Source organism: Notolepis coatsorum (assembly GCF_963971535.1).
Source record: "Notolepis coatsorum genome assembly, chromosome: 14".
NCBI lineage: Eukaryota > Metazoa > Chordata > Actinopteri > Aulopiformes > Paralepididae > Notolepis > Notolepis coatsorum.
In genome coordinates, this window is record NC_140178.1 from 31,302,390 (window position 1) to 31,329,106 (window position 26,717).

The 26,717-nt window shown below is 42.0% G+C and overlaps 1 protein-coding gene across 2 annotated transcripts; it reads right to left on the bottom strand.

The window, feature by feature from the left end:
• Positions 1-12,548: 12,548 nt before the first annotated feature.
• Positions 12,549-26,471, bottom strand: cd2bp2 (CD2 (cytoplasmic tail) binding protein 2). Of its 2 annotated transcripts, none has more exons than XM_084329540.1 (7): positions 26,415-26,471; positions 26,068-26,149; positions 23,133-23,268; positions 21,916-22,073; positions 14,800-15,403; positions 13,956-14,041; positions 12,549-12,892 (listed from the first exon to the last, which is right to left on the bottom strand). In XM_084329540.1, exons 2-7 carry the CDS (start codon positions 26,143-26,145, stop codon positions 12,779-12,781), a joined length of 1,176 nt encoding a protein of 391 aa, XP_084185666.1. In that variant the 5' UTR covers positions 26,146-26,149; positions 26,415-26,471; the 3' UTR covers positions 12,549-12,778. The 2 variants fall into 2 exon arrangements, with proteins under 2 accessions (XP_084185666.1, XP_084185667.1); XM_084329541.1 differs by having other exon boundaries at positions 26,068-26,146; positions 26,415-26,469.
• Positions 26,472-26,717: the final 246 nt, after the last annotated feature.

Genomic DNA, 26,717 nt, shown 5'->3' on the forward strand with positions numbered 1-26,717 from the left:
ATCAGAGAGCGTCTTCGCAAACATAGACTACGGGAAGAAATCACGCGTCTGGCGTATCCCTCCAGAAATGTAACCAATGAAAGGAAGCTACGGGCAACGTTGGGTGACGTACAGCCAATAAAAGAGGATGCAGTCCGTCCTCGAGTGAACTGACACACACGGTAATCCCCTTGATTTGTACCGCAATAAATTGGGACCCAAATGGAACCATGAATGAATGAATGAATGAAAACTTTATTAACAGATTGCAGAATGGGTACAGTACAGTACAGCTCAATACATACAATTGTTAAGGGGATGCAGACCAGAGAATCCTGATGAATTGAAAATGGGGGACCCTGGTGGAAACAAGACGAAAGTCTTTCTCTGGTCTGCATCCCCTTAACAATTGTGTGTATTGAGCTGTACTGTACTGTACCCATTCTGCAATCTGTTAATAAAGTTTTCAATCAATCAATCAATCAATCAGAAAGACTTTCGTCTTGTTTACATCAGGGTCCCCCATTTTCAATTCATCAACGCACGAATTCCATCCCTGTGCACATTCAAGTCCTCTCCACTTGGTTTTGATAGTCTATCAGTGAGCTGAATGAATGAATGAAAACTTTATTTAACAGATTGCAGAATGGGTACAAACAATACAGTACGGCTCAATACATACAATTGTTAATGGGATGCAGACCAGAAAAAGACGTTTGTCTTGTTTCCATCAGGGTCCCCCATTTTCAATTCATATAGACATTTATGACATACACAACATACATGACATTTATGGCATAGGGACATATAGGTATTTAGTACTGATACATTTGTGACATAAACGGTATTCAAATATACAGTACTGTTACCCCTAGATCCTGACAGAGTATATACATATGATGGGGAGGGGACTGTACATTAGGAGGGGGTGGGTGGGTGGGAGAGAAATATCCATACGGCGGGGAGGGAATATGTACATGCGGTGGGGAGGAGACTGTCTATTAGGAGGTGGTGGGGGTTTTGGGCATTTACGGTGGCCAGTTTAGAATTGCAGCCTCCTGTAGGTGCTCTTTAAGAGCAGTTTTGAATGTGGGTAGGGATTCACATTCCTTTACAGCTTTGGGTAGGGCGTTCCACATTGATGTGGCATAATTGCGAACCGTGTTTAGTCCCTTGTTTGAGCCGAATCTGGGTTTAACATGATTTGTTGAGCTTCCTCTGGTGTAGTGGTTGTGGTATTCACTGACCTTTGGGAAGTATTTTGACATGTACATGGGTACCTTAGTCGTATAGTGTATCTTGTAGACCAGGCCCATTGCAAGTTGCTGTACTCTGTCGTCTACTCTAAGCCATCCTAGGTTGTCAAAGTGGGCAGGGGTGAGGTGGGTTCTGGGGGTAAGGTCAAGTAGTAGTCTGACCAGTTTGTTTTGTGATGTTTGTAATTTTGTTTTAAGCGCCTTTGAGGTGCTTTGGTACCATGAGGTGCACGCATAGTCGTAGTACCCTTGAATGAGTGCTCCTGCCAGAGTCTTCAGGGTATTCTTGTTTACCAGAGAGGAGATCCGGTACAAGAATCTAGTTTGTTGGTTGACTTTTTTTATTACATTGGATGCCATTTTGTCACAGGAAAGATTCTCTAGGATGGAACCCAGGTAGGTAATTTCGTCTTTCCTTGTGACAATATTGTCACCCTGCTGAGTTTGTTATTTGAACCGAAGAGAATGGACTCTGTTTTGCCCATGTGTAATGATAGTATGTTGTCGGCGAGCCATATGCAGATTTTGCCTAGTTCCGAGCTGAGGGTTTTTTCAACCTGCAACTTGTTCTTGTCAGAGACCAGCAGGGCTGAGTCGTCCGCAAACAGGAACAAGTTGCAGTCACAGGCTGATGACATGTCATTTGCATAAATTAGGAAGAGTAGCGGTCCTAGTATGCTTCCTTGTGGAACACCACAGCATAGGGGGGGGTGGGGGGGTGGGGGGGGGGGGGGGGGGTAGGGTTTTGATTGATTGATTGATTGAAAACTTTATTAACAGATTGCAGAATGGGTACAATACAGTACAGCTCAATACACACAATTGTTAAGGGGATGCAGACCAGAGAAAGACTTTCGTCTTGTTTACATCAGGGTCCCCCATTTTCAATTCATCAGGACATATATGACATACATGACATACAGATAGTCAGTACTGCTACATCTATACATTTATGACATACCAGATTTGCAAATACAGTACTGTTTGTGATACAGAAGGAGTCAGGAAAAGGGAGTATATACATTTGACGTAGAAACTACATTGGAGGAGGTTGGGTGGGGGGGGTTGGGTACACTGGGATATTGACAACCATACTGGGTAATCTACATTGGAGGTGGTTGGGGGGGGGGGGGGGGGCACACTGTATATACAAGCAAAACTGTACATTGAGGGGGGGGGGGGGGGGAGACACTGTACAAACAAACAAAATTGTACATTGGACTATTGACAAAACCATACTAGGTAAATGACTGTACATTGGAGGGGGTTGGGTTAGGATATTTACAGGGGCCAGTGTTGAATTGCAGTCTCCCGTAGGTGTCCCTTGAGAGAGGTTTTGAAAGTGGGTAGTGATCCACATTCCTTTACAGCTTTGGGTAGGGCGTTCCACATTGATGTGGCATAATTGCGAAACGTGTTTAGTCCCTTATTTGAGCCGAATCTGGGTTTAACATGATTTGTGGAGCTCCCTCTGGTGTTGTGATCGTGGTATTCACTGACCTTTGGGAAGTATTTTGACATGTACATGGGTACCTTGGTCGTGTAGTGTATCTTGTAGACCAGGCCCATTGCAAGTTGCTGTACTCTGTCGTCTACTCTAAGCCATCCTAGGTTGTCAAAGTGGGCAGGGGTGAGGTGGGTTCTAGGAGTAAGGTCAAGCAGTAGTCTGACCAGTTTGTTTTGAGATGTTTGTAATTTTGTTTTTAGCGCCTTTGAGGTGCTTTGGTACCATGAGGTGCAAGCATAGTCGTAGTACCCCTGAATGAGTGCTCCTGCCAGAGTCTTCAGGGTATTCTTGTTTACCAGAGAGGAGATCCGGTACAAGAATCGAGTTCGTTGGTTGACTTTTTTTATTACATTGGATGCCATTTTGTCACAGGAGAGATTAGCCTCTAGGATGGAACCCAGGTAGGTAATTTCATCTTTCCTTGTGACAATATTGTCACCCACTGTAACTGAGAAGCCGTCGGTCTTGCTGAGTTTGTTATTTGAACCGAAGAGAATGGACTCTGTTTTGCCCATGTGTAATGATAGTTTGTTATCAGCGAGCCATATGCAGATTCTGCCTAGTTCCGAGCTGAGGGTTTTTTCAACCTGTAACTTGTTCTTGTCAGAGACCAGCAGGGCTGAGTCGTCCGCAAACAGGAACAAGTTGCAGTCACAAGCTGACGACATGTCATTTGCATAAATTAGGAACAGTAGCGGTCCTAGTATGCTTCCTTGTGGAACACCACAGCTCACTGTGAGGGGGGGGGGATAGGGTACCGTTTACCTCCACCATCTGTTCCCTCCCCTCAAGGTAGGATTGCATCCAGCTCACTGATAGACTATCAAAACCAATTGCTTTTAGCTTGTCAATCAGAATGGAGTGATTGACCGTGTCAAAGGCCTTTTGTAGGTCCAGCATGACCATGCCGCAGTATTTGCCTGCGTCCACCTCTTGTTTGATGTGGTCATTCAAATAGAGAAGGCATGTGTCAGTGGAGTGGGATGTTCTGAAGCCAGATTGGAATTCGTAGATTAGATTTTTTTCCGCTAGGTACTTTTCAACCTGTTCGTAGACTATTTTTTCCATGACTTTCGAGATGGAGGTGAGAATAGAAACAGGGCGGTAGTTGCCTGGGTCTAATTTGCTGCCCTTTTTGTGCAGAGGGGTCACCCTCGCAATTTTGAAGTCCTTGGGGACGTGTCCCTGTTTTATGGAGAGGTTTACCGTTTACCTCCACCATCTGTTCTCTCCCCTCCAGGTAGGATTGTATCCAGCTCACTGATAGACTATCAAAACCAATTGCTTTTAGCTTGTCAATCAGAATGGTGTGATTGACAGTGTCGAAGGCCTTTTGTAGGTCCAGCATGACCATGCCGCAATATTTGCCCGGGAGAAAATTACACCTGGGTAAAACAGAGTCCATTCTCTTCGGATCAAATAACAAACTCAGCAAGACCGACGGCTTCTCAGTTACAGTGGGTGACAATATTGTCACAAGGAAAGATGAAATTACATATAGGTTCCATCCTAGAGGCAAATCTTTCCTGTGACAAAATGGCATCCAATGTAATAAAAAAAAGTTAACCAACGAACTAGATTCTTGTACCGGATCTCCTCTCTGGTAAACAAGAATACCCTGAAGACTCTGGCAGGAGCACTCATTCAAGGGTACTACGACTATGCTTGCACCTCATGGTACCAAAGCACCTCAAAGGCGCTAAAAACAAGATTACAAACATCACAAAACAAACTGGTCAGACTACTGCTTGACCTTACTACTCCTAGAACCCACCTCACCCCTGCCCATTTTGACAACCTAGGATGGCTTAGAGTAGACGACAGAGTACAGCAACTTGCAATGGGCCTGGTCTACAAGATACACTACACCACTAAGATGGGGGACCCTAATGTAAACAAGATGAAAGTCTTTCTCTGGTCTGCATCCCCTTAACAATTGTATGTATTGAGCTGTACTGTACTGTACCCATTCTGCAATCTGTTAATAAACTTTTCAATCAATCAATCAACACTTCCAGCGAGGGTCTCTGGCTCCCTCGAGTGGTTGAGGTCCCTTATCACAGATAGAGGGACTTTCAGACGCCTCCACTTGCCATATCTATCTATCTATCTATCTATCTATCTATCTATCTATCTATCTATCTATCTATCTATCTATCTATCTATCTATCTATCTATCTATCTATCTATCTATCTATCTATCTATCTATCTATCTATCTATCTATCTATCTATCTATCTATCTATCTATCTATCTATCTATCTATCTATCTATCTATCTATCTATCTATCTATCTATCTATCTATCTATCTATCTATCTATCTATCTATCTATCTATCTATCTATCTATCTATCTATCTATCTATCTATCTATCTATCTATCTATCTATCTATCTATCTATCTATCTATCTATCTATCTATCTATCTATCTATCTATCTATCTATCTATCTATCTATCTATCTATCTATCTATCTATCTATCTATCTATCTATCTATCTATCTATCTATCTATCTATCTATCTATCTATCTATCTATCTATCTATCTATCTATCTATCTATCTATCTATCTATCTATCTATCTATCTATCTATCTATCTATCTATCTATCTATCTATCTATCTATCTATCTATCTATCTATCTATCTATCTATCTATCTATCTATCTATCTATCTATCTATCTATCTATCTATCTATCTATCTATCTATCTATCTATCTATCTATCTATCTATCTATCTATCTATCTATCTATCTATCTATCTATCTATCTATCTATCTATCTATCTATCTATCTATCTATCTATCTATCTATCTATCTATCTATCTATCTATCTATCTATCTATCTATCTATCTATCTATCTATCTATCTATCTATCTATCTATCTATCTATCTATCTATCTATCTATCTATCTATCTATCTATCTATCTATCTATCTATCTATCTATCTATCTATCTATCTATCTATCTATCTATCTATCTATCTATCTATCTATCTATCTATCTATCTATCTATCTATCTATCTATCTATCTATCTATCTATCTATCTATCTATCTATCTATCTATAGTTGTATCTATTGTAAATGACTTAAACAGTGTACAAATGTACTGTTATTTACTGTATTAAAGCTGGCAAATTATATATGTGTTCATGCAGGGAATGTCATACATTCCTGTGGACTTATACAACAGCACCTCTGTCTGAACTGAGAAGTGTTGGACTCAGCCGTAATCCTACCCTAGTCTTACTGTAACTATAACCATGTATAGACTTGTGTCAGCCCTGTATTCTGATTCCATTTTCTGAAGAAGCATTTTCATTGGCTTAGTGACGACATATAGGAAACTCAGTCTTTATGTTCTGGGCAGAATCTAGAATGTCTGCCTGTTGCAATGCACTTTTTCCTTGCAACGTATACCTGTCTGTAACTATTGCTTGATTCACTTTTGAATAAACCGTTGAAAGATGTCTTCTACCTTTCAGATAACCATGACACATCCTGCCGACCAGGCGCATCACAGACAGAGCTGTAACCGACCTGATGGAACTCTCTGAGCAGACCGAGGATGCAACACTATCACCGACATCTAGAAGGGAGATCCCCCCTTGAACGGCCCTTCTAAGGTTTCTCCTCCACATTGCCTCTGGTGCATTCTTTCCTATTGCTAGGTTTTAGTGAGTTTTTCCTTACTTTCACGTGGGGTATGTCTGGGAGTGTTGCATTAATTTCTTTTCTTTCTTTTAAATTTGTTGGACGTCATGGTGTTTTTGTTTTGTTCTTGATTTATTGTGATGTTTCTTCTTGACTTGTTTAAAGAAGACGTGTCCGGCCCATGGGGACATTAACGTGTGTTGTCGGGCCTTACAAATAAATTTGGATTGTAGATTAGATTTGGATGTCCTCCTGGTGCTGCTGAGTGCCAGATGCTACCATAGAACTTGAGTTCAGGAATAAAACTAGGAACTCCTCCTGCTGGCTGAGAAGAGGAGTGCTCTTCTTCCAGTTCACAGCAAAGCCCAGACTCATCCAATAGGCTAAATCTGCAGTGCCGCAGCCCGGGGCCTGTACTGTGCCGTGCGTCGGGCCTGTACTGTGCATCGTGGCCTGTACTGTGCGGTGCACTACTGCACATGCGAGAAACAAAGTAACATATAATATAGGACACTAGAAACATAAAGTACCATACGGAAAGTAGGACTTAATGTCCAAAATAGCATAATAGGTACTTACATTTTCACTGAAAGACATCTTTGGTTATTTTTCAACGAAGAATAATGAATGCTTATAGTAATAAGTAATACTAGGTTAATTAAACCAGAGCTAGAAAGAGCTAGAAAAAAATGGACTCTCACCTGCTTCCAATGTAGTCCCCCCCCACCCACCTCCAATGTACAGTTTTCCCCACCTACCCAACTTTTATTTAACTACATTGCAAAAGTAGTATACTTTTAAAAAAAAGTGCTTCATTTATGTGCCACATCTGCAACATCTCCTGCAAAAAGTGCTTCATTTATGACTGTGCAACAACTGCAACATCTCCTCTTCAACATTTCAATATAAAAATAAAATAAAAAACAAACAAGTGCATCATGTGCATCTGAACATTCTAACATCAACACTTGAACAAAAAAACACATTTATAGTGCAGCTGAGCTTATGAAAAAGTGCTTCATGTCTGTGCAACAACAGAAAATCACAGCATCTTATTAGCACTTATTGTCCACTCTTAACTCTCAAACGTCAGGGGGGGTGGGGGGCAGACAGGCCTAGCCTACATACACACATCTAATGAGAGAGATTGCACTTCTTTGACTGGGCAATGGCAGAGAAAGAGGGTTCATAGGAAGTGAGGGCTACCCGCAAACAGTGATGCAAATGCTCATTTGTCAAGGAGGCACGGTTGCTTGTTTTAATGGCATTCATGTGAGAGAAACTGGATTCACAGGTGTATGTTGAGCCAAACATTGTTAGCACAGATATTGCCAGCGTTTTTATTTTGGGGAATGTGTTGACATGAATACACTTTATCCAAAATGTTGTGGTGGATTCATTCTCAAGTGCCTGCTTCAGAGCAGATGATGCTTGCATGTCAATTATTTCAAGTTGCAGGAGACCTTCATCAATGTGAAGTGATGCAAGGAACTCTTGTCCTTTTGTGGAAATAGCAGCTACATTGGCTTAATGGGTTGCTCACAAAATGCATCAATTCTCTGGGCATGTCAAATTCATCAAATCGACTTGCAAAGTTTTCCCTCACTTTATCAATGAAATCTGAACGTTGACATGAAAAGAAAAAAATAATTATAATTTTTTTATTATTTTTTTTAATTATCATGTAATCTTTTGCGGGCCGGTCAGAATTATCCCGCGGGCCGGATGCGGGCCGCCAGTTGAATAGCCCTGATCTAGGAGATAGTGTGACCTTCTACACGTTACACTCTCCCAGTGAGAGTCCGCGCTGCCAGGTGAAAAGAAGTGGTGGGATGGCTACACATGTGTCGGAGGAAACATGTGATAGTCTCCGCCCTCCCAGACCGACGGTAGGGGGTAGAGTGCGCAACGACCAGGAAGGGGATTGGGAATTGGCATAACGACTAACATTGGGAGGGGAGAAAAACAGAAAAAGAAGGGGGAAAAGATCATTAAAAAAAAAAAATAATAATAACCAAAGATGTTTTTCAGTGAAAATGTAAGTACCTATTTCGCTATTTTGGACATTAGGTCCTATTTTCCGTATGTTACTTTATGTTTCTAGTGTCCTATATTATATGTTACTTTGTTTCTCGCATGCGCAGTAGTGCACCACACAGTACAGGCCCCGACGCACAGTACAGGCCCCGGGCTGCGGCACTGCAGATTTACCCTACTCGACTCAACAGGTGTAGTCTGACGTCACTGGTTGTTCCACCGGTATAGGGATTTATCAGTGGGAAAATGGATTATCGGCTATTGTAACAATTCTGCCACATGGAAATTGAAAAGCTTTACATTTTTGCACAAAATGAGTTCCCTTCTATCACTAACATTATTGTTTGAAATAAAATGTCGCGTTTTTTTTATTTATGATTAATTGCGAATATTTTCATGTTGAGCGATTGTGGATGAATAAGCACAGAAAGGTACACCATGCCAATGTTAATGCTTTATTTGTTTTAACGAGGCGATTTAGAAATGGGCAAAGGGGTTATACATTGCGTTGGGTAGTTGGGGGGGGGGGGGGGACTGTACATTGGAGGTGGTTGGTTGGGTGGGTGGGGTGGGGGGGTTGGGTAGGCGAAACTGTACATTGGAATATCGACAAAACCTTACTTGGTCCCAAGAAGAGGGTTTCGTGTATTATTGGGTTAGGACATTTACTGTACATTGGAGGGGGTTGGGTTAGGACATTTACAGGGGCCAGTTTCGAATAGCAGTCTCCCGTATTGCTGATTGGCTCGAACACGGTATGTTTGTAAACAGCGAACAGGTTCTTATTCCCTGACAACACAGAGGTCTGAGCAGTCTCCAAGCACTTAGTGAAAGTGCGAGGGGCCAGGGAATAGCCAAACTGCATCCTCTGGTATTCGTACGCTACTCCCCGAATGAAAAAGTGCAGAAATGTCCTGTGAGGAGTAAAAATTGGAATGTGAAAAAAAATACACATCCTTCAGGTCTATGGATGTGAACCAACCAGTAGGTGTTTAAAGGAGTCCAGGCTCTGTGGTGCCCTCAGCTGGATGGGGAGGCTGTTCCAGAAGGCTCGGCCCACTATGGTGCAGAGCCTGGTACTGGGGACCCGGAGGAGCAGGCTACCTGCAGATGTGAGGGTACAGGTGGCAATTCAAGCACCTCCTGAACACTGTCTTTTTTGTCCTCATAGTCCTCTAACATCATAGGCCACATGGAGCTCATTTTGGTTACAGGGCTGCTGCTGCTTGCCTTCCATTATTGCATTAGGAAAGGGCTAGTTTTTAGTGTTAGGGGATGGGTTATGCTAAGGATGGCTCCAGTGTGTCAACAAGCCAAGATGTTAGGCACAGCTAAAGTCTTTTCACATGTTTTCAGCAACTATTTTCTAAACATGTAGAATGTGTTGGAAACAAAAAGACTTTAAGGGATATTTCACTTTAGTAGAACTTCAGCAGTCTTACCTCTGTGCATCTACAATTAAACTATAGGGACCACTGCTACCCCTGTCATCTGCTGTCAACACCACCATTCCTCTCAGATTAACAACTGTTCAACCAACGTGTCAGTACCACAGTTGGCGACACAGTGGTGGCTGGGCTAGCTAGCAGCACACACAGGCTGTTTGTCTCCCCAGATAGAGTGCTGGTCTGCTGTAAGCGGTTGTAATAGAAATATTATCATGTCATTATAGATGTGTTGAAATACATATTCCATATCATACATATACGATAGCCTTGACTAGTTTAATATAGGTTAACTAGCAGAGCTCAAAGACACTAGGGCGACAGTCTGGCTGATGTTCTTAAAATAAGATAAGATAAGATATTCCTTTATTGATCCCCTTGGGGAAATTCAGGCATCATAGCAGCATGGGGGAAGGGGGGTACAGGTAGTAAAAACAACACAAGCAGTGTAAACAAATAGGTCAATATAATTGACTATCTAACTAACTGAAATATATATTCACAGTGTCACATAAGGTGCAGTATGCATAAGGTATAGTGTTATAACCTCAAGGGCCAGGACAGATAGACATTTCCAAGTAAATCACATCTTGTTCTTTTCTTGTTTAATCTTGACTCCAGTCTTGTCTCAGGGACACCAACCCTTAGACCTATCTTCTGTTTTTATTTTTTCTTCTATGTTAAATCTATGTTCACCTGTTTGGTCATCTTAATGTACGTCATGTCATGTTCAGTGTCTCATTTCCTGGTCAGACGCTTGTGTACACTTGGTCTCTGATTAGTAACTGAGCACGTTCACTGGGATCACAGAGAATAAATCTATGTTCATTTTTTACAACTTGACTCAATCAGAATTACTCAGCTCATCGTTTCTTCTCTTGGAGTAGTTTCCACAACACTGTGTAGTATATTTTGAAGAAAAGATAGAAGGAAAAAAAACCTGCCTGGGACTCTGTTGATCCAGTTTCAAAAATACTTTATTGAATACAGGCATCTTAATAATTTCTGCAGAAAAAGATTGAGTTCACAACACAGCCAAACTCGGAACCTTCCCTAGAAAGTCAACCGAACTCTTACAAGAACATGGTCCTATTTGTATGTTTTCTGATAGCGTCACAAAACTCACAATGTAAGACAATTCCTTGAGTTATTTGTTCCTATACAGCAACTGGCCTTACTGTAGTTACAGCTGTGCCGGTTCAAAGGCCACAAAGGTCATTACAGTCCTGGGTAAATACCTTTTTCAAGTGACCTAGGAGAAATGTTGAAAGATCATGTATTGGCTATAACATTCATCTTTTTAAGATAAGGGTGACATTCATCAAGTTCCCCTAGGGACACTTTTGGGGTTCTGAAGCCTTGTTGCAGCTAAGTCTACAGAGATATGCATGTCCTTACTCCAGTCCCCAATATACATACTCATAATAACTGACCAGGTAAAAAACAGCATAGTCCAATATGAGTAGTCTACAAAAATACACCAGAGCCTTCGAAGGAGGTCTTCCAGATCTCCAACATGTTTAGCACTTTGTCGCTGGTCCCAGTGAGTGAACACCCCTCTTCCAAGATCCGTCTAAAATCTGACTCTCAGCAATACTCTCTTGGGCTCTGGCAAAAGACTCATCTCAGGTCCCCTCCACTCTCCCTGCTTCGGGGATGCTTCAAATCTAGTCACAATTCCTCTACAGGCTTCTATCACCACTTCTATCCCTGTACCTAGGTGCCAAATTGACGCAGCCAGCTTTAAGTGCAGGAACGTTCTGGGTATAATCCACAGCGCATGTGCCCACCCCCTCCCCATACACACTTATGTAGTCTTTATTCTATATTTTCATTAAAACGTTTTTTTTTAAAGTGAATACTATTGTTTTTGTATGTTTATCCAAAAACATTTATGTAAATTAAATGTATTAAAAAATAAAATAAAAAAAACGGGAATCACAATTTCTCTTAGAATTATGACCATGTCAGGTTGACGTCTATAAATCATGTCATCTCTGATCTGTAAAAAAGCATTACCGCCCCCAATTAACAATAACAATTAATGGACTGTTGTGGCTGTTTTGTGTTCCTTAATTGTTCTTGTGTACAGGCTGTGGAAACAAATTTCCCCTAAGGGGCGTCAATTATCCATCTACTATGACAGTGTAAGTCAAGGCGTCTACATTTGTATATTCGTGTGGAAACTACACACAATGCCTTTCACCTAAATCATCTGAATAATAATTAAGAAAAAGTTAATATAGTAGCTTATATTTATATGCACATATTGACAAATCCCTATTATTTGGAAATTGGAATACCGGTAAACCAGAGTCAAATAATCTTGTTGAATTTATTGGGCAGTGTTGCGAATTCCGATTGACAGGCCTACATATACTGTAGATAGGTAACCTCTGGGGTCCATACTATTATCACAGCATACAAGTCCACACACTAGTACGCTGACTGAAGCAACATAATTCAAGTGTTTACACCCTGATAAACATTTTTAAGTAGGGGTATCATTCTCATAATTAGCATATTGGCTGATGTATGCATAGACATTAGGTCAAACACTTCAAATAGTTCTATAAACTCAGTTCAGAATCAAACTGGTCAAGAATGCAAGCTACAGACCCAGCTTGCCAGACAGTATTTTAGCACTCAAGAAGAAATGGTTTAGACTAGAGTATCAAGACACAAATATGTTTTATTTAAAAACAATATACAGGAACTCAAGGCTGTGTGGCGCAATTTCCGGATTGGATACCAAACCACTGAACGTGTGTGGAAGAGAGGACACACAGAGAGAGAGAGAATGGAAGAGAGGACACACAGAGAGTGAGAGAGAGGACACAGAGAGAGTGAGAGAGAGAGAGGATGACGCCAGTCATCCGTGTGATTCCAGTCAGAAGTCATGTATAAAGCTCAAAATCCAATCTCTTGGAATTGTAGAATTGCGAAGTGCCATCTTGGCCGACCTTCCTGCAGTAAACACCATCTTTGAAGTAGTCTTCATCCACCCAGCCCTGGAAAACACAGTAAGAAGATTAAGGCCCACCTGGCCAGATTCAGGTGAAAGGTAGAACCAGTCCTAATCCATACGCAGACATTATGGGATTTACATGTAGTGCCTTTCCTAGTGCTGAAGTTGCACTACAAATACTCCTCATACAAATACAGCAGTATGGGTCCAACCAAACCAGATCCATTTAGCTTCAGTGTTGCCTTCAGCCTCCTCAAAATGATCAAGAGTGTAACCCGGGCGTTGTAATCTGTGCAAAGTTAAAAGTAGTCGAACTCCATCTATGTGCAGCAGTAAACGGAACACTGTGGTCCCTAAGCATGTGCACTGCCTTATATACACACTCAAGTCTGCCCGAATCTGAACACCCGAAGCGAACACGCCACTTCATCGAGTAGTTTGAGAAAAAGGTACACTGACCGCGGTCATCGCAATACGGCTCTGTGACGTGCATTTTCTTTTTTTTATCCGCCTGATTTTCAATTTTTTCTCCCCATCCCAATTTAGTCGTTATGCCAATTCCCCCCCTCCCCTACCTGGTTGTTGTGCACATGTTCCTCCTACTGGTCGGTACAAGCGAACCCTGAAGTCCACCACATGCTTCCTCCGACACATGTGGAGACAGCCAGTGGCTCTTGTTTCACCTGGCAGCGAGGACTCTCATTGGTGAAGCGTAACGCGTGGGAGGTCACGCTGCCTTCACCATTTCCTGCCTTTCGCTGAGCAGGCGCCCAGACCTGACCTGCTGTGCACAACGCCAGATTACCACCCACGACTTCCCTCCCCCTAACTCAGCCAAACGAGTTAGTATGACGACCGGCCCAAGCCGCAGGGCAATGCCGACTCCGGGAGTCGAGACCGCAGCCTCTTGCATTGGTGACGAGCGCAATCTCCGCTACGCCACCCGACCGCCTTCTGTGACGTGTATTTAACGGAGTTCTATGAATTCAGGATATGAGCTATAATCTGGTGTTGGCTAAATGGACCCTACTTGCATTGTAGGTTTCGGTCTTTTTGTTGGCTATGTTGACAATGAGCGCTCTTATCATGCTCAATTTGCTTCATACCTGCATCTGCTGGCTGTTGAAGGGGCCGTAGAGCTCAGAACCCTCCTCATTGTCCCACTTGTACTCCCACATCACTGAATCACTCGCTGAGGAGACAAGAACAGGAAGACATTAAGCAGGCAAATCTCCCCAGCGCCTTTTCTCCATCCTCCAATTGCAACAGTTGCTTTCCTGCAACTTGCAGGAGTTTGAGATGGGTAAATTTTGCCTTTAAAAAAAAGCAGATTCTATGGGACCCTACGTTGGGTACTGAACTCTGTACTTTTAAGGGTACCGACCCAATTACATCAGTACTAGAGTACCGATTCACGCTAGATGAATCAGTACCCAATTTCTGTACCTTACATGTTTAGTATAAAGTACAAGAGTGTAATATACTAGACAAGAGGGAGCCTTTTCCACAAATATATATATTACTCCCATCTCTGGGGTCTTTAGAAAGACCAGACGCGTGATTACGAAACCTAGACGCATTTCTCGGAGACGCTCTCTGATTGGCATTGGATAATACATGAGATTTATTTTGTGTGGTGTGTTACAACAATACATAACTAAATGTTATTACCGTTACCAATACCAGATTCCAGGAACTGGTACAGGTTCAAATGTGAACAGTACCCAACCCTATAAAGGACCCTTAGATCCATGCAATTTTCACATTTATTACAGAGCTTACTTATTAGACCTTCATCAGAGCATACACATACATTATAAGAGGATACGCAAACATTGGATGCTCTGACAAATGTCTGAATGACAGAAAGCAGAGTAATATGACATTTGCATTGATCCAAGAGTGCAGCCTCTTCTCTTTGTGGTTGTACTATAGTAAACTCTTAGTAACCTTGATCGTTATCTTCCCCTTCGTCCTGCATTTTGTCACTGTGCTTCTCATCAAATTTGTCTCCAATCATATCAAGTTCATCTTGTTCTTCATCATCATCATCGTCGTCGCCATCTTTGGGTTTACTCCTCGCCCCCGGCTGCTTCTGGTTCATCATGCGCTTCAGTTTATAGGCCAGTTTCTCCTTGGTTTGCTGATAGATCTCAAACACCCCGTTCCCCACCAGTCTGTCGGCCAGCGCCGTGAGCCTGTCCAGCGTCTCCGTATCCCGCTTGTTCTCTTCCACGCCGTCCGACTCCTCCCGGAGCTTCCGCTTCTTGCGTACGCTCAGGCCCCCGAGCCGCCGGAGTCCAGCGGCGACCGTCTCCCCGGGCAACAGCAGCTCCACCACGGCCTCCGTGAGCTGCTGCTGGGTGAAGGACGCCAGGGGGTCCTCTTCGGGCTCCTTCTCTTCCTCCATCTCCTCCTCCTCGTTGTCGCCGGTCGCCTGCTGTTCCTCTCTCCGCTTCTCGTCCTCCGCCTCGTCCTCATCCCCCGCTCTGCGTCTGCGTTTGGCTGCTAGACCCTTCTTCTTTGGTTTGAACGGCTGCTCTCTGATCTTCACCTGGAGGGACATGGATGACGTGGTTACTGCACAGGTTGAACAACAGACAGGCTGCACAGGTAGAACAACAGACAGGCTTCACAGGTTGAACAACAGACAGGCTGCACAGGTTGAACAACAGACAGACTGCACAGGTAGAACAACAGACAGGCTGCACAGGTAGAACAACAGACAGGCTTCACAGGTTGATAGCTTTGTTAGCACACAGGATCAACAACAGATAGGGATAGCTTTGTTAGCACACAGGATCAACAACAGACAGGGATAGCTTTGTTAGCACACAGGATCAACAACAGACAGGGATAACTGTCTCCACACAGGTTAACACTTTCAGTGCCAACGACGAGATTTCTCGTTAGTTCATGCCAACCGTTGAGTGCCAGCCGACGAGAGATCTCGTTTTTAATCGTTTTTTATTATCGATTTCCATTCATTTTTCATCAATCTAGCCTCACGTTACCAGTGGGGATCTGTCTGAACTCGAACAGGGAAAATACCGCCCCCTATCGTCTCTCCGGATGGTACTGCACCCCTTTGGATTGGATTGAATGAAACGCATGGAGAAAAAAAAGTCCTGCTTCCACATTTTACTTGTCAGACAAGTAACCGGAGACGATCCAAGTCATTGTCCACCACCAGAACAGCAGAGAATATGTGTTTTCAGTACCCAGCGTTGGATCAATAAACGCGATCGATATTTGGAATGGCGATCAGGAATTGGAATAATCTTTTTGGAGAACATCTGATCTGAGGTAAGGAATCTATTTTACCAGTCTTGGGATAATCAGAGCTATTTTCACCTATATATCAGCGTGTGTCATGTGTGTGTCTGTGTGCGATCAGGAAATAAGATAATCGATTTTTCAGCCCGCTTCTATAGCGTGCATAAGTACACATATACTATCGATAATCTAGCGTTTATTTGAAAACGATTCATAAATAGGCAGACAAATTACAACGTGTTTTGTGTATTCCAGTGTACTCCAGTAAAGGGCGTTTATCACAGAATCTTTATCTTTTTCTGAAACTTTCAAAAAACGAGCGTTTTTCAAAATGGTGTAAAACGGAAATGAACCGATTAAAAAACAATCCGTTTCGACAATGTTGACTGCAAACAAGTCATTGATAAGCGACGGCCATATTAGACACATAGCCATAATTTAAGATATAGTTTATGCGTTCGCAAATATGAGAGCTCTGTCATTGAAGTGGGTGGTGGCACGCAACAGGGTTCCGGGGCACCGCATGGCTGGCACGGAAAGTGTTAAACAACAGACAGGGATAACTGTCACCACACAGGTTAAACAACAGACAGGGATAACGGTCACCAGTCACCACACAGGTTAAACAACAGACAGGGATAGCTTTGTTAGCAGCACACATGTTCAACAACAGACAGGTGTAACTGTCACCACACAGGTTCAACAACAGACATGGATAGCTTTGTTAGCACACGGGTTGAACAACAGACAGGCTGCACAGGTTAAACAACAGACAGACTGCACAGGTTGAACAACAGACAGAGTGCACAGGTTGAACAACAGACAAGAGTGCACAGGTTGAACAACAGACAGACTGCACAGGTTGAACAACAGACAGGCTGCAGTGCACAGGTTGAACAACAGACCGGGATAGCTTTAGCACACAGGATCAACAACAGACAGGGATAACTTTGCCACCACACATGTTCAACAAAGAAAGGGGAGTAATTTTTGTGATGAAATTGTCATCAGTTTCACATACTTTTATTTTTTTACCTACTTTTTCTCCCCATTTTCTATTTTTCTCCCATCCCAATTTTTTTGAATTATCCAATTCTACCCTCCCCTGTCTCAAACGTTGTTAGACCATGCCTCCCACTGGTCGGCTGCAATGTGGACCAAGCCTTGCATCACGTGTCTCCAGGGAACAAAATAAGTACCCGCCAACCGCCAATGGCGGGCAGATTTAAGGTTTGGCGACTAACAATGAGAGGTCTGCCCGCCACCTGGCGTGTAGTTCATATCGATACTCTTGTTTTGAAAATCCTGTGCGGGTCTCATTTCCGCCCCAAGCGCAGCTCCAGTCATAATATCTATGGCTCCATCAGCTAGCAACGTTCGGTTCATATGATACTCTTATTTTGAAAAAACCCGTGGCAACTCCGCGAGTCACGTTAGCGTAAGCTAACAAGCTAATCCTGATCAGCAGCAGAGCCATAGAGAACAGCAGACAGTGTGGACTGGGGAAAGGGAAATGGGGGGGGGGGGCACTCTCCCTTTCTCTGTGTGTGTGCGTGCGTTTGGAAAGACGATGAAGTCACTAGTCAGGACTCAGGACACGAGTATATTATAGTAAACTGAGGATTACTGAGGATGGACAGATAATGTTGATATTCAAATATAAAAAAGTTTGAAGACAGACTATACTACAATATGATGCGGGGTGGCGTAGGGCTGGGCGATATAACGATAACGATAAATATCGCGATATATTTTAATAATCGAAATTTAAAAAAAAATCGAAAAATCGTTTTTTTTTTTTTTTTTTTTTTTTATTTGTTTTTTTACCTGCAACAGGGCAGTTTTAAAACCAGAGACAGTGGACAGACTTGTCTTTCTTGCCTGCAACTTAAAGTAATGGCTTTGCTTGTCCAAATGACAATACTGACCAAATTCAGATTTCTTTTTCTCTTGTCCATTTATTTTGTTTGCTTTCTAATTTAAAATACATTTTGAAACCGTCTGTACACAGTAGGCTATGTGTGCTAGCAGAACTAGACTCCAGTCACGAGTCACAGTGCACATGTGCAGTGGTTTGTCCACCAAAAAAGCGCCAAAAGATCGAAAATAAACTAGCAGAGCCAGAACTGTTCAACTCCTCTGGAGCCACAGCCAGCAGAGAAGCCGGTTTACTTTAGCTTTTAAACCAGCTGCAGCCTGAGAACTGGAGTGTGAGGGGATGTAACACTAAAGATGGCGGCAGTGACAAAGAATTGCTGCAAAATAAACATACATCTGTTGTTAAAAAAAAAAAAAAAATGTTTTTTTTTTAAATTTTTTTTTTATACTTATAACAATTCGATAATTATCGATATCGAGAAATAAAATAAAATTATCATATCGTTATCGCGATATGATTTTTTTCCATATCGCCCAGCCCTAGGGTGGCGAGTTGAAACAGTGTGTGTGTGTCCCAACCCCACTTCTATGTTTCAATAAATTATTTGCATTTAAAACTATTAACGCTGACTCATTCCTTCAGTCCACTCAAAATTATGCTAATATTCCTTATGTTGTTTATGATATTAATTGAAAATAGCATACGAGAGTATTATATAGTAATAATAACACATGGCGATATACTAAAAAGCTATTTATAATTTTTGGCTGGGAAAAAATCTGCCTGGCTGGTAGTTTTTTTTTTAATCCACTTTTTCTCCCATTTTCAATTTTTCTCCCATCCCAATTTTGTATGGTCCAATTCAACCCTCCCCTGTCTCGAACGCTGTTTCATGCCTCCCACAAGCCGGCTGCAATGTGGACGAAGCCATACATAGCACGAGTCCCTTCCGGTACTTGAGGTAGCAGCCGTCGCATCTTTTCACCTGCGCAGCGCGATCTTTCAGCGTCAGGGGTCTGGGCTTTGGAGGGACGCCGCCCCCGTTGCTTCTTGATTCTACTACGCAGGCGCACCAACCGACCTGTAGGAGTCGCTGTCCACAACGTCCGATCCCCACCCATCAGTTTCCCTCCCCCTAATACTGCCAATGTGTATTAGTACGGACGACCAGCTAAACCAGGGGTCAGCAACCTTTTTGACAAGGAGTGCCTGTTTGAAATATAGTTGTAACTAGTGTGCCTCAACAATATTCCATGCATCGTACATTTATTTTCTCATAATCAGGTCTTTTTAATGATAATTTTTACATTATTACATCATTATTGTTATTGTTATTATTAACAATATTATTATGATGGTTGTATTAACCCTAAATCTGAGTTGGGGGGGGAATGCAATGCAGACAAACAGCTGCTGCATACAGTGCGACCATTTCACTCACATTTGCCCATTCATTTTTGGACACATCACACACCATCGTGTGCTGTCATAGCTCCACCTACAGGCCTAATGGAGAACACCAGGATGTGAATGGAGGGTGAATGTGAGGTATATCGTGTAAATAAGTTTTGATTGATCGCAAGACTACACTGTAAAAAAATAAATAATAATAAGTTACCAGAACTTAAAAATATTGAGTTCAGTTACTGTGCATTAAGGTTTTCAGTTTTCAATCCATAATAAGTTAACAGAAAAATAAGTACACAACCACATTATTTCAACCTAATAAAACTATGTTTATTGTCATTGTTTTAAGAACACAAGTTGACTTGGTAATACTCACATTTTGAGTAAAAATGGCTTTTAACATGTGCAATGTTCAATGAAATAGAAAAATAAAAAATAAAATTTGTTGATTAATCCCACTGGTCACAATGGCGACCGTAATAATGTTTTTGTTATAAGGCTCTGCAAATGTTACTGAATGATGTAGCAAATGTATTTCCAGCTAAATTGAAATAATAAACAAATAAAGGGTCTCAATTAAATATGTGGTAGTAAAAAGAACCTGTGGGAGGATTTCAACAAGATAAATGCGACAACAGTGCAAAATATTTCACTATAATATTTCAAAGCAAAAAAAAAAAAAAAAAAAAAATTATATTATATATATATATATATTTTTTTTTAATGCTGCCCCCTGTGCCTATGAAAATGCCCCTGCGTGCCTATGCAGGCACGCGTGCCTAGGGTTGCCTACCCCTAAACTGAAAGCAATGTGGAGCGCTGGGTTCAGGGTACAAAATAGTTAGACGCCCAGCGCCATTGGCTTGTAGATTTATTGTCTGGCGATTAGAATTTAAGGTCTGCCCGCCACCTGGCGGCTAACAAAATACTGCATGCATCTACCTCGGCCGGCAGGTAATGGGTCGTCTGTGCTCGCACTGCTCGGCGTCAATATGATGCGGCGGTGGTGAGTTGAAACTGTGTGTGTGTGTCACGTGTCCGTTCTAATGTTTACAAACAATGAACCTTTAAATGTAAATGAGATGCGCTCTGCTCACGAGGTCAAGTTTGTAACATGAGACGCACATGAGGTCTTACATCACCCGTTCTTTAGCCTACAAGAAAACCCTGCAATCGCGTTTGATTGTGCTCTGATATTTTACTATTTCGCATTTGATTTGACCAAATATGTGGAGGCATATTCCCTGCAACAGGTTCAAAGATAACTTCACATTTATTGGCAATTCGTTTCCTTATATCGCTTCCTCCAGGGTTCCAACTTGTGTTGACAAAATGCAACCCTGCTCAGCTATGGAGAATCAGCGCTCTCTCTCTCTAGACTAGAAAGGTGCACTCAGTAGAGCACAGATGTCCGCCAGGGCGGCAGCTACACATTATAATAATAGATTGGATTTGTAATGCACTTTTTGTTCACTGGGATCCCAAAGTGCTACACTACATGGTTAAAACAGTTAAAAAAATAGAAATAAAATGGTTATTAGTAAAACAAATAAAATAAAATACAGAATAAAAATAAGATAAAAATAGAACATAGTTAATTAAAAACATAGTATAAACAGACAATTTAAAAACAAAAGCGCAATAAAATTAAAATAAAAAGCCAACAGTCAAAGGCCTTTTTGAACAGGTAGGTTTTCAGGCCTGCCTTCTCTCTCTATCTATCTATCTATCTATCTATCTATCTATCTATCTATCTATCTATCTATCTATCTATCTATCTATCTATCTATCTACCTCTCTCTCTCTCTGTGCAATGATTTAAAGTGGCCAAACGTTACAATATAAATACTAATTGGATTTTTGGCTGGTAAAAAATCTGCCCGGCTGGTAGTTTTTAAAATCTACCAGCCAAATGGCTGGTAAGTCAAAAAGTTAAATTTGTTCCCTGGCTGGGTTCGAACCCAGCGTCTCCAGCATTGGAGGCGAGTGCCTTGCCCACTGCACCACCTAGCCGCCCCCTGGCTGGTAGTTTTTTAAATCTACCAGCCAAATGGCTGGTAAGTCAAAAAGTTTATTTTGTTCCCTGCGTGTGCCCTCCGGTACACGAGGAGGCAACTGTCGCATCTTTTCACCTGTACAGCGCGGTCTCTCAGCCGCGAGGAGTAACGCGTGAGAGGCTCACGCTGCCCCCGTTGCTTCCTAATTCTGCTGTACAGGCGCATCAACCGACCTGTAGGAGACGGGAGTCGCTGTCCACAACGTCCGATCCCCACCCACCGGCTTTCCCACCCCCTAATACTGCCAATTGTATTAGTATGAACGGCTCGAACCCAGCATCTCCTGCGTTAGTGGCGAGAGCCTTGCCCACTGCGCCACTTAGCCGCCCGGTTTCACATACATTCTGAAGATAGTCAGACGGCTATCAGTTTCCTCAAGATTGATTACTGCCGTTTGGACTTCCTTCAAAAATGTAAGGCGAAGTCGTTGAAATAAACAGCACTCACCCAGTCAATGTTGTCCAGCCAGTTGTCCCTGATCTCTTCTTCCTTTTTAACATAGTAGTTTCCCGCATTGTCAAAGTGTCCCTCCTGCATCTCCTCGTCCAGGTTGAAGGGAGTAATGGGAACCCCTTCGTCACAGTCAATGGTCGCTCCCTCCTGGCCTGAAAACAAAGTGAAAAACACGAACTGCCTTGCTCAACTTAACGGCACTTTTTTATTTTTTATTATTATTATTATCTTTTCCCCCCTTCTTTTTCCGTTTTTCTCCCATCCCAATGTTAGTCGTTATGCCAATTCCCAATTCCCTTCCTGGTCGTTGCGCACTCTACCCCCTACCGTCGGTCTGGGAGGGCGGAGACTATCACAATATCACATGCTTCCTCCGACACATGTGTAGCCAGCCCACCGCTTCTTTTCACCTGGCAGCACGGACTCTCACTGGGAGAGTGTAACGTGTGGAAGGTCACACTACCTCTCCCAGATCCTTCCCTTGCTGTGCAGGCGCCCCGACCGAACTGTAGGAGTCGTTGTTTACAACGACCAGGACCCACCCACGCCGGCTTCCCACCCGCCAACACTGCCAACCCGGAAGCACCACAGCCGGATTCGATCCCACTGGCTCTGTGGTGGTAGACAGAAGCTTAGTCCGCTGCGCTACCCGGCCGCCTTAACGGCACTTTTGAAGTTGCTGGGGGGCGGAGGTATACTTTTCTAATCAGTTTTTCGCCCTAACCAGTCAAGGAATTCAAACCAGCAACCTTCAGTCAGAAACTTGTATCTGTAAACCTGTATCTGATTTAGGACCACATATGAAAGTGGCCCACATGGTCATGAAAAACCCCAGATAAGAAGTCACATGAGCAAAAAAAATGCAGTCTAGAGGCAGAATAGTAGTGCCCTCAATTGAACACATTTAGGACAAGGCAAACATATCTGTGTTATAAAATGCTCAACTGTATCATTTGGTCATGGCTAGAAGGCATCCACATATTGTTCAGTCTGGATCACAGGACTGATATTGCGGGTATTAGCATGTCATTGGCCAACTATTTCAGTCGGAACACTCCTCTCGAGACCTCTCTCCGGCACAGCCCTAACATAGTGTGGAGAGAGACTAAATCGGAGGTAATGGCAACATATTGATCGATCACAGCAGACAGTGTTTCAAGCCAACCAGACACCAATTAAAAATGTAAGCCCAAATAACTGATGAAACATACCGTCCACATCATCGCTGGCCAATATGTCATATTTGGTGCTCTCCTTGTCGTCTTCTTCATCCTCTTCATCACTATCAAGGGAATGTTTGCCCTTGAACTTTAACCTGGAGCCAGATTCACTCACAGCCTCGCAAACCTACAAAGTCAAACAAGAGAAACAAAAGTACAATTGTCAGTGTAGCAGCACAACTAAACTTGTGATCTGATCAACATGGTCACAACAGTAACCTGAAAAACCTGCTGCCATTCAGGTCATTTTTTTTTACTGTATTAATTTAATTTGTACAGTTTAATATTAAACTGCTAGACATTCCTATCATGACATAATAGGCACACTTGATTCACATAAAAAGGTAAAATAGTAGTACTGCCTTGAACCTAGTAGAGCCAGGTTCACTCACAACCTTACATAGGTTAGACTAGTCCTGCATGTATCAACAAATGCGCATGTCGGTGTGAATTTATGTGTGCCATTATTACTATCAAATGTAATAATTGTGGAATATTACTATAATGAGCTGTATGTGTATGAACCAAGCATCCTATGTGAAGCACTTTGGTTAACAAGTGTCATGTTTAAATGTGCTATATAAATAAATTTGATTGATAGGTTAGTCACACTGCAAGCCTTAGTGCTCAATTCAAGTGCGAACTGGTCACGCTTATGAACTGACCCGCATGCTCAAATGAACAATAACAAAGATGGATGAAAACATGGAGACACTGAAGTCACAGTTTATGGTTTAAGTTGATGTGCAGTGGAGGCCAGCTAATTTGTGAGCAGATGATATAATGGGGGTGAGGAGGAGGTGAATGAGAGGCATTTCTTCTTTCAATATGCTTTCAAACAGACCTGTTATTATACATCCCCTCAGGTTTTGCTTGTACATAAATATCACCCCAAATACCAATAAGGTAAAAACATCACTGTCCCTCCCTCCACTGACCACCTCCATCACAGCTCTCTTTCATGTTTGTATTCACAGAGTGGCTCCCACCAGTGCAGAATTGTGATGTGTATGAATGTCAATCTAGAAAGACGTAAAAGTCGCATGAATTCCGACAAAGAAAATCAGACCTGTATCTGATTTAGGACCACATATGAAAGTGGCTCACATGGTCATGAAAAAAACCCAGAGCAATATGAGACAAAACAAAACTGAGTTTTGCGTGCAGTCTAGAGGCAGAATAGTAGTGCCCTCAATTGAACACATTTAGGACAAGGCAAACAAACATATCTGTGTTATAAAATGCTCTACTGTATAATTTGGTCATGGCTAGAAGGCATCCACATATTGTTCAGTCTGGATCACAGGACTGATATTGCGGGTATAAGCATGTCATTGGCCAACTATTTCAGTCTGAACTCTGCCCCCCTAAAGAAATACAAACAAGTCTGAGCGTTTTCCCCCTATAGCAGAATGATAATAGGTTCAGCCAGACCTCTCTCTGGCGCTGGCACACAGTGTGGATAAAGGTATTGGCTATGCAAGACTACATATTGAACTTCATCCATCTTCAACAATCAAATCAATTATCTTCCCTGTACTTCCCTGAAATCTGAGTTGCATGTGTGATGTTATTAATAGGTCGAACCGGTCATGATTCAACATGTGGTAACTTTAAACCTTTAGCTTCAGCATACACAGAAAGCTAAGTAGGTATTGACAGGTCTTAAAAGAATACAAGCTGCAGATTTAGGAGTTCCTATATATCAATGGGTGCTTGTTGTCAATTTACATATATTCATAAAACCTTGCATTCTCAATGAGGGCAAATGTGAAGAGATGCTGCTTAACCATTTAACAATTTGGTGGGGAAATCCATATTTATACAAATTGTTATTTAATATAGAAAAATAATCTAAGGGTTTAAAATAACCCTGGAGGGGATATTTTCCTAAACATAAAATCTCTGCCACTAATTTGTCAAACACTTAACTGTTACACAGAAAAAAATCAGTGGAAAGCCTGTTTACTGGGCGCTGCCGTGATGAATCGAATGAAACTTAACGGATTGTACGTTCTAATCACGATGGCAGCCCTCAGTAAACGGACAAGACTCCACTGAAATTGGTCCATTTCAACAGCTTCGGGGTGGACGTTTGACAAATTTATAACTTATATATATATAAATAAGTGGCCTATATTTTATATACACCACTAAGATTCCCATGTACATGTCAAAATACTTCCCAAAGGTCAGTGAATACCACGACTCGACCACCAGAGGGAGTTCCACAAATCATGTTCAACACAGATTGCACAGTTTCTTCCCCCTCAAATGTATATATTCTCTTTTAGAAACTGTCTGTAAATAAACAGTACTGTATATTTGTATATCTTGTATGTCATAAATGTCTGGATGTAACAGTACTGTATATCTGTATGTTGTGTATAGTCATAAATGTCACTATGAATTGAAAATGGGGGACCCTGATGTAAACAAGACGAAAGTCGGGTCTGCAGTGCATCCCCTTAACAATTGTGTGTATTATTGAGCTGTACTGTATTGTACCCATTCTGCAATCTGTTCATATAATTTGTAATCAATCAATATGTAGGTATAGCTAGGCAATAGTTAAAATGCTTCTGATGAAGTGAAATAAAATTACATGACATACCGTCGCCTAGAGATCTCAAATTAATGTCAGTCCATGCTAATTTGCCCGGTTGTTGTGATATGATTACTTAATATACAACCGAGCGGGAACCCGACTTTGAGCGAGGAAATAATAATCAAGAAAAGCATTGGAACAAGATACGTTTCCTTCGGCCCAAACTGTGTGCACTACTCTATGCGATGTTAATCTGACGTGAGATCAGATATATATGTTTGCAACAAGACAGAAAGGGAAACAGGGAAACAGAAGTCCTAACTTTATTATATAACATGTGGATTCTAGCGACGGTATATGAACGTTAGCTAACGTTACCTTCTTGTTAGGAACTTCATCTTCCACCTCAATAGTCTCTCCGTCACCATCTTCAAACGTCACTTTTCTTTTAGACATGCTGCTGCGAAGGAAAAACGTGGTTATATATTATAGCAATGGTAAGTTAACTTAGCACGTTTACCTAAAGACCAAGTTGTTATTCTGTGTTGCTAACGTTAACTAGCGAGCTAACGACAGACTGCGCGCGCAGAACAAGCGACGCATTGTTGCCCAAATCTTGACAAACTTGTCGTACCATTTAGCTTTATGGTTTGATATGGTTAAATATATAGATGAGCACAGTTAACAAAAAATGCTAATAATAATAACGTTAATCATGTCCAAACCTGAAGAAATTTTTTCATAGACATTCAATTACTAGTACGATCATCATCATATCCGCCTCCGGATCCGGTTAGGTAAAGGAGTGCGTGCGTGCGTGGGAGACCACTGCACTTCCGCGTTACATGGAGCTTGTGGGGGGAGGGGGAAGATTGATTGATTGATTGGACATTTTATTAACAGATTGCAGAATGGGTACAATACAGTACGGTTCGCGTCTATATTTATCACAGCCGAAGAGTGCAAGAGCGCTTGAATGAATCGTTTCAATACGATGAATTGAAAATGGGGGACCCTGATGTAAACAA

Excerpts from the sequence above, each read along its gene's own strand:
- cd2bp2 (XM_084329540.1), bottom strand. The coding sequence starts at position 26,145 with ATGTCTAAAAGAAAAGTGACGTTTGAAGATGGTGACGGAGAGACTATT. Across the intron at positions 23,269-26,067 it reads ATGAAGTTCCTAACAAGAAG|GTTTGCGAGGCTGTGAGTGA; the intron begins GTAACGTTAGCT and ends TTGACTTTGTAG. Across the intron at positions 15,404-21,915 it reads GGCTGGACAACATTGACTGG|GTGAAGATCAGAGAGCAGCC; the intron begins GTGAGTGCTGTT and ends ATGTCCCTCCAG.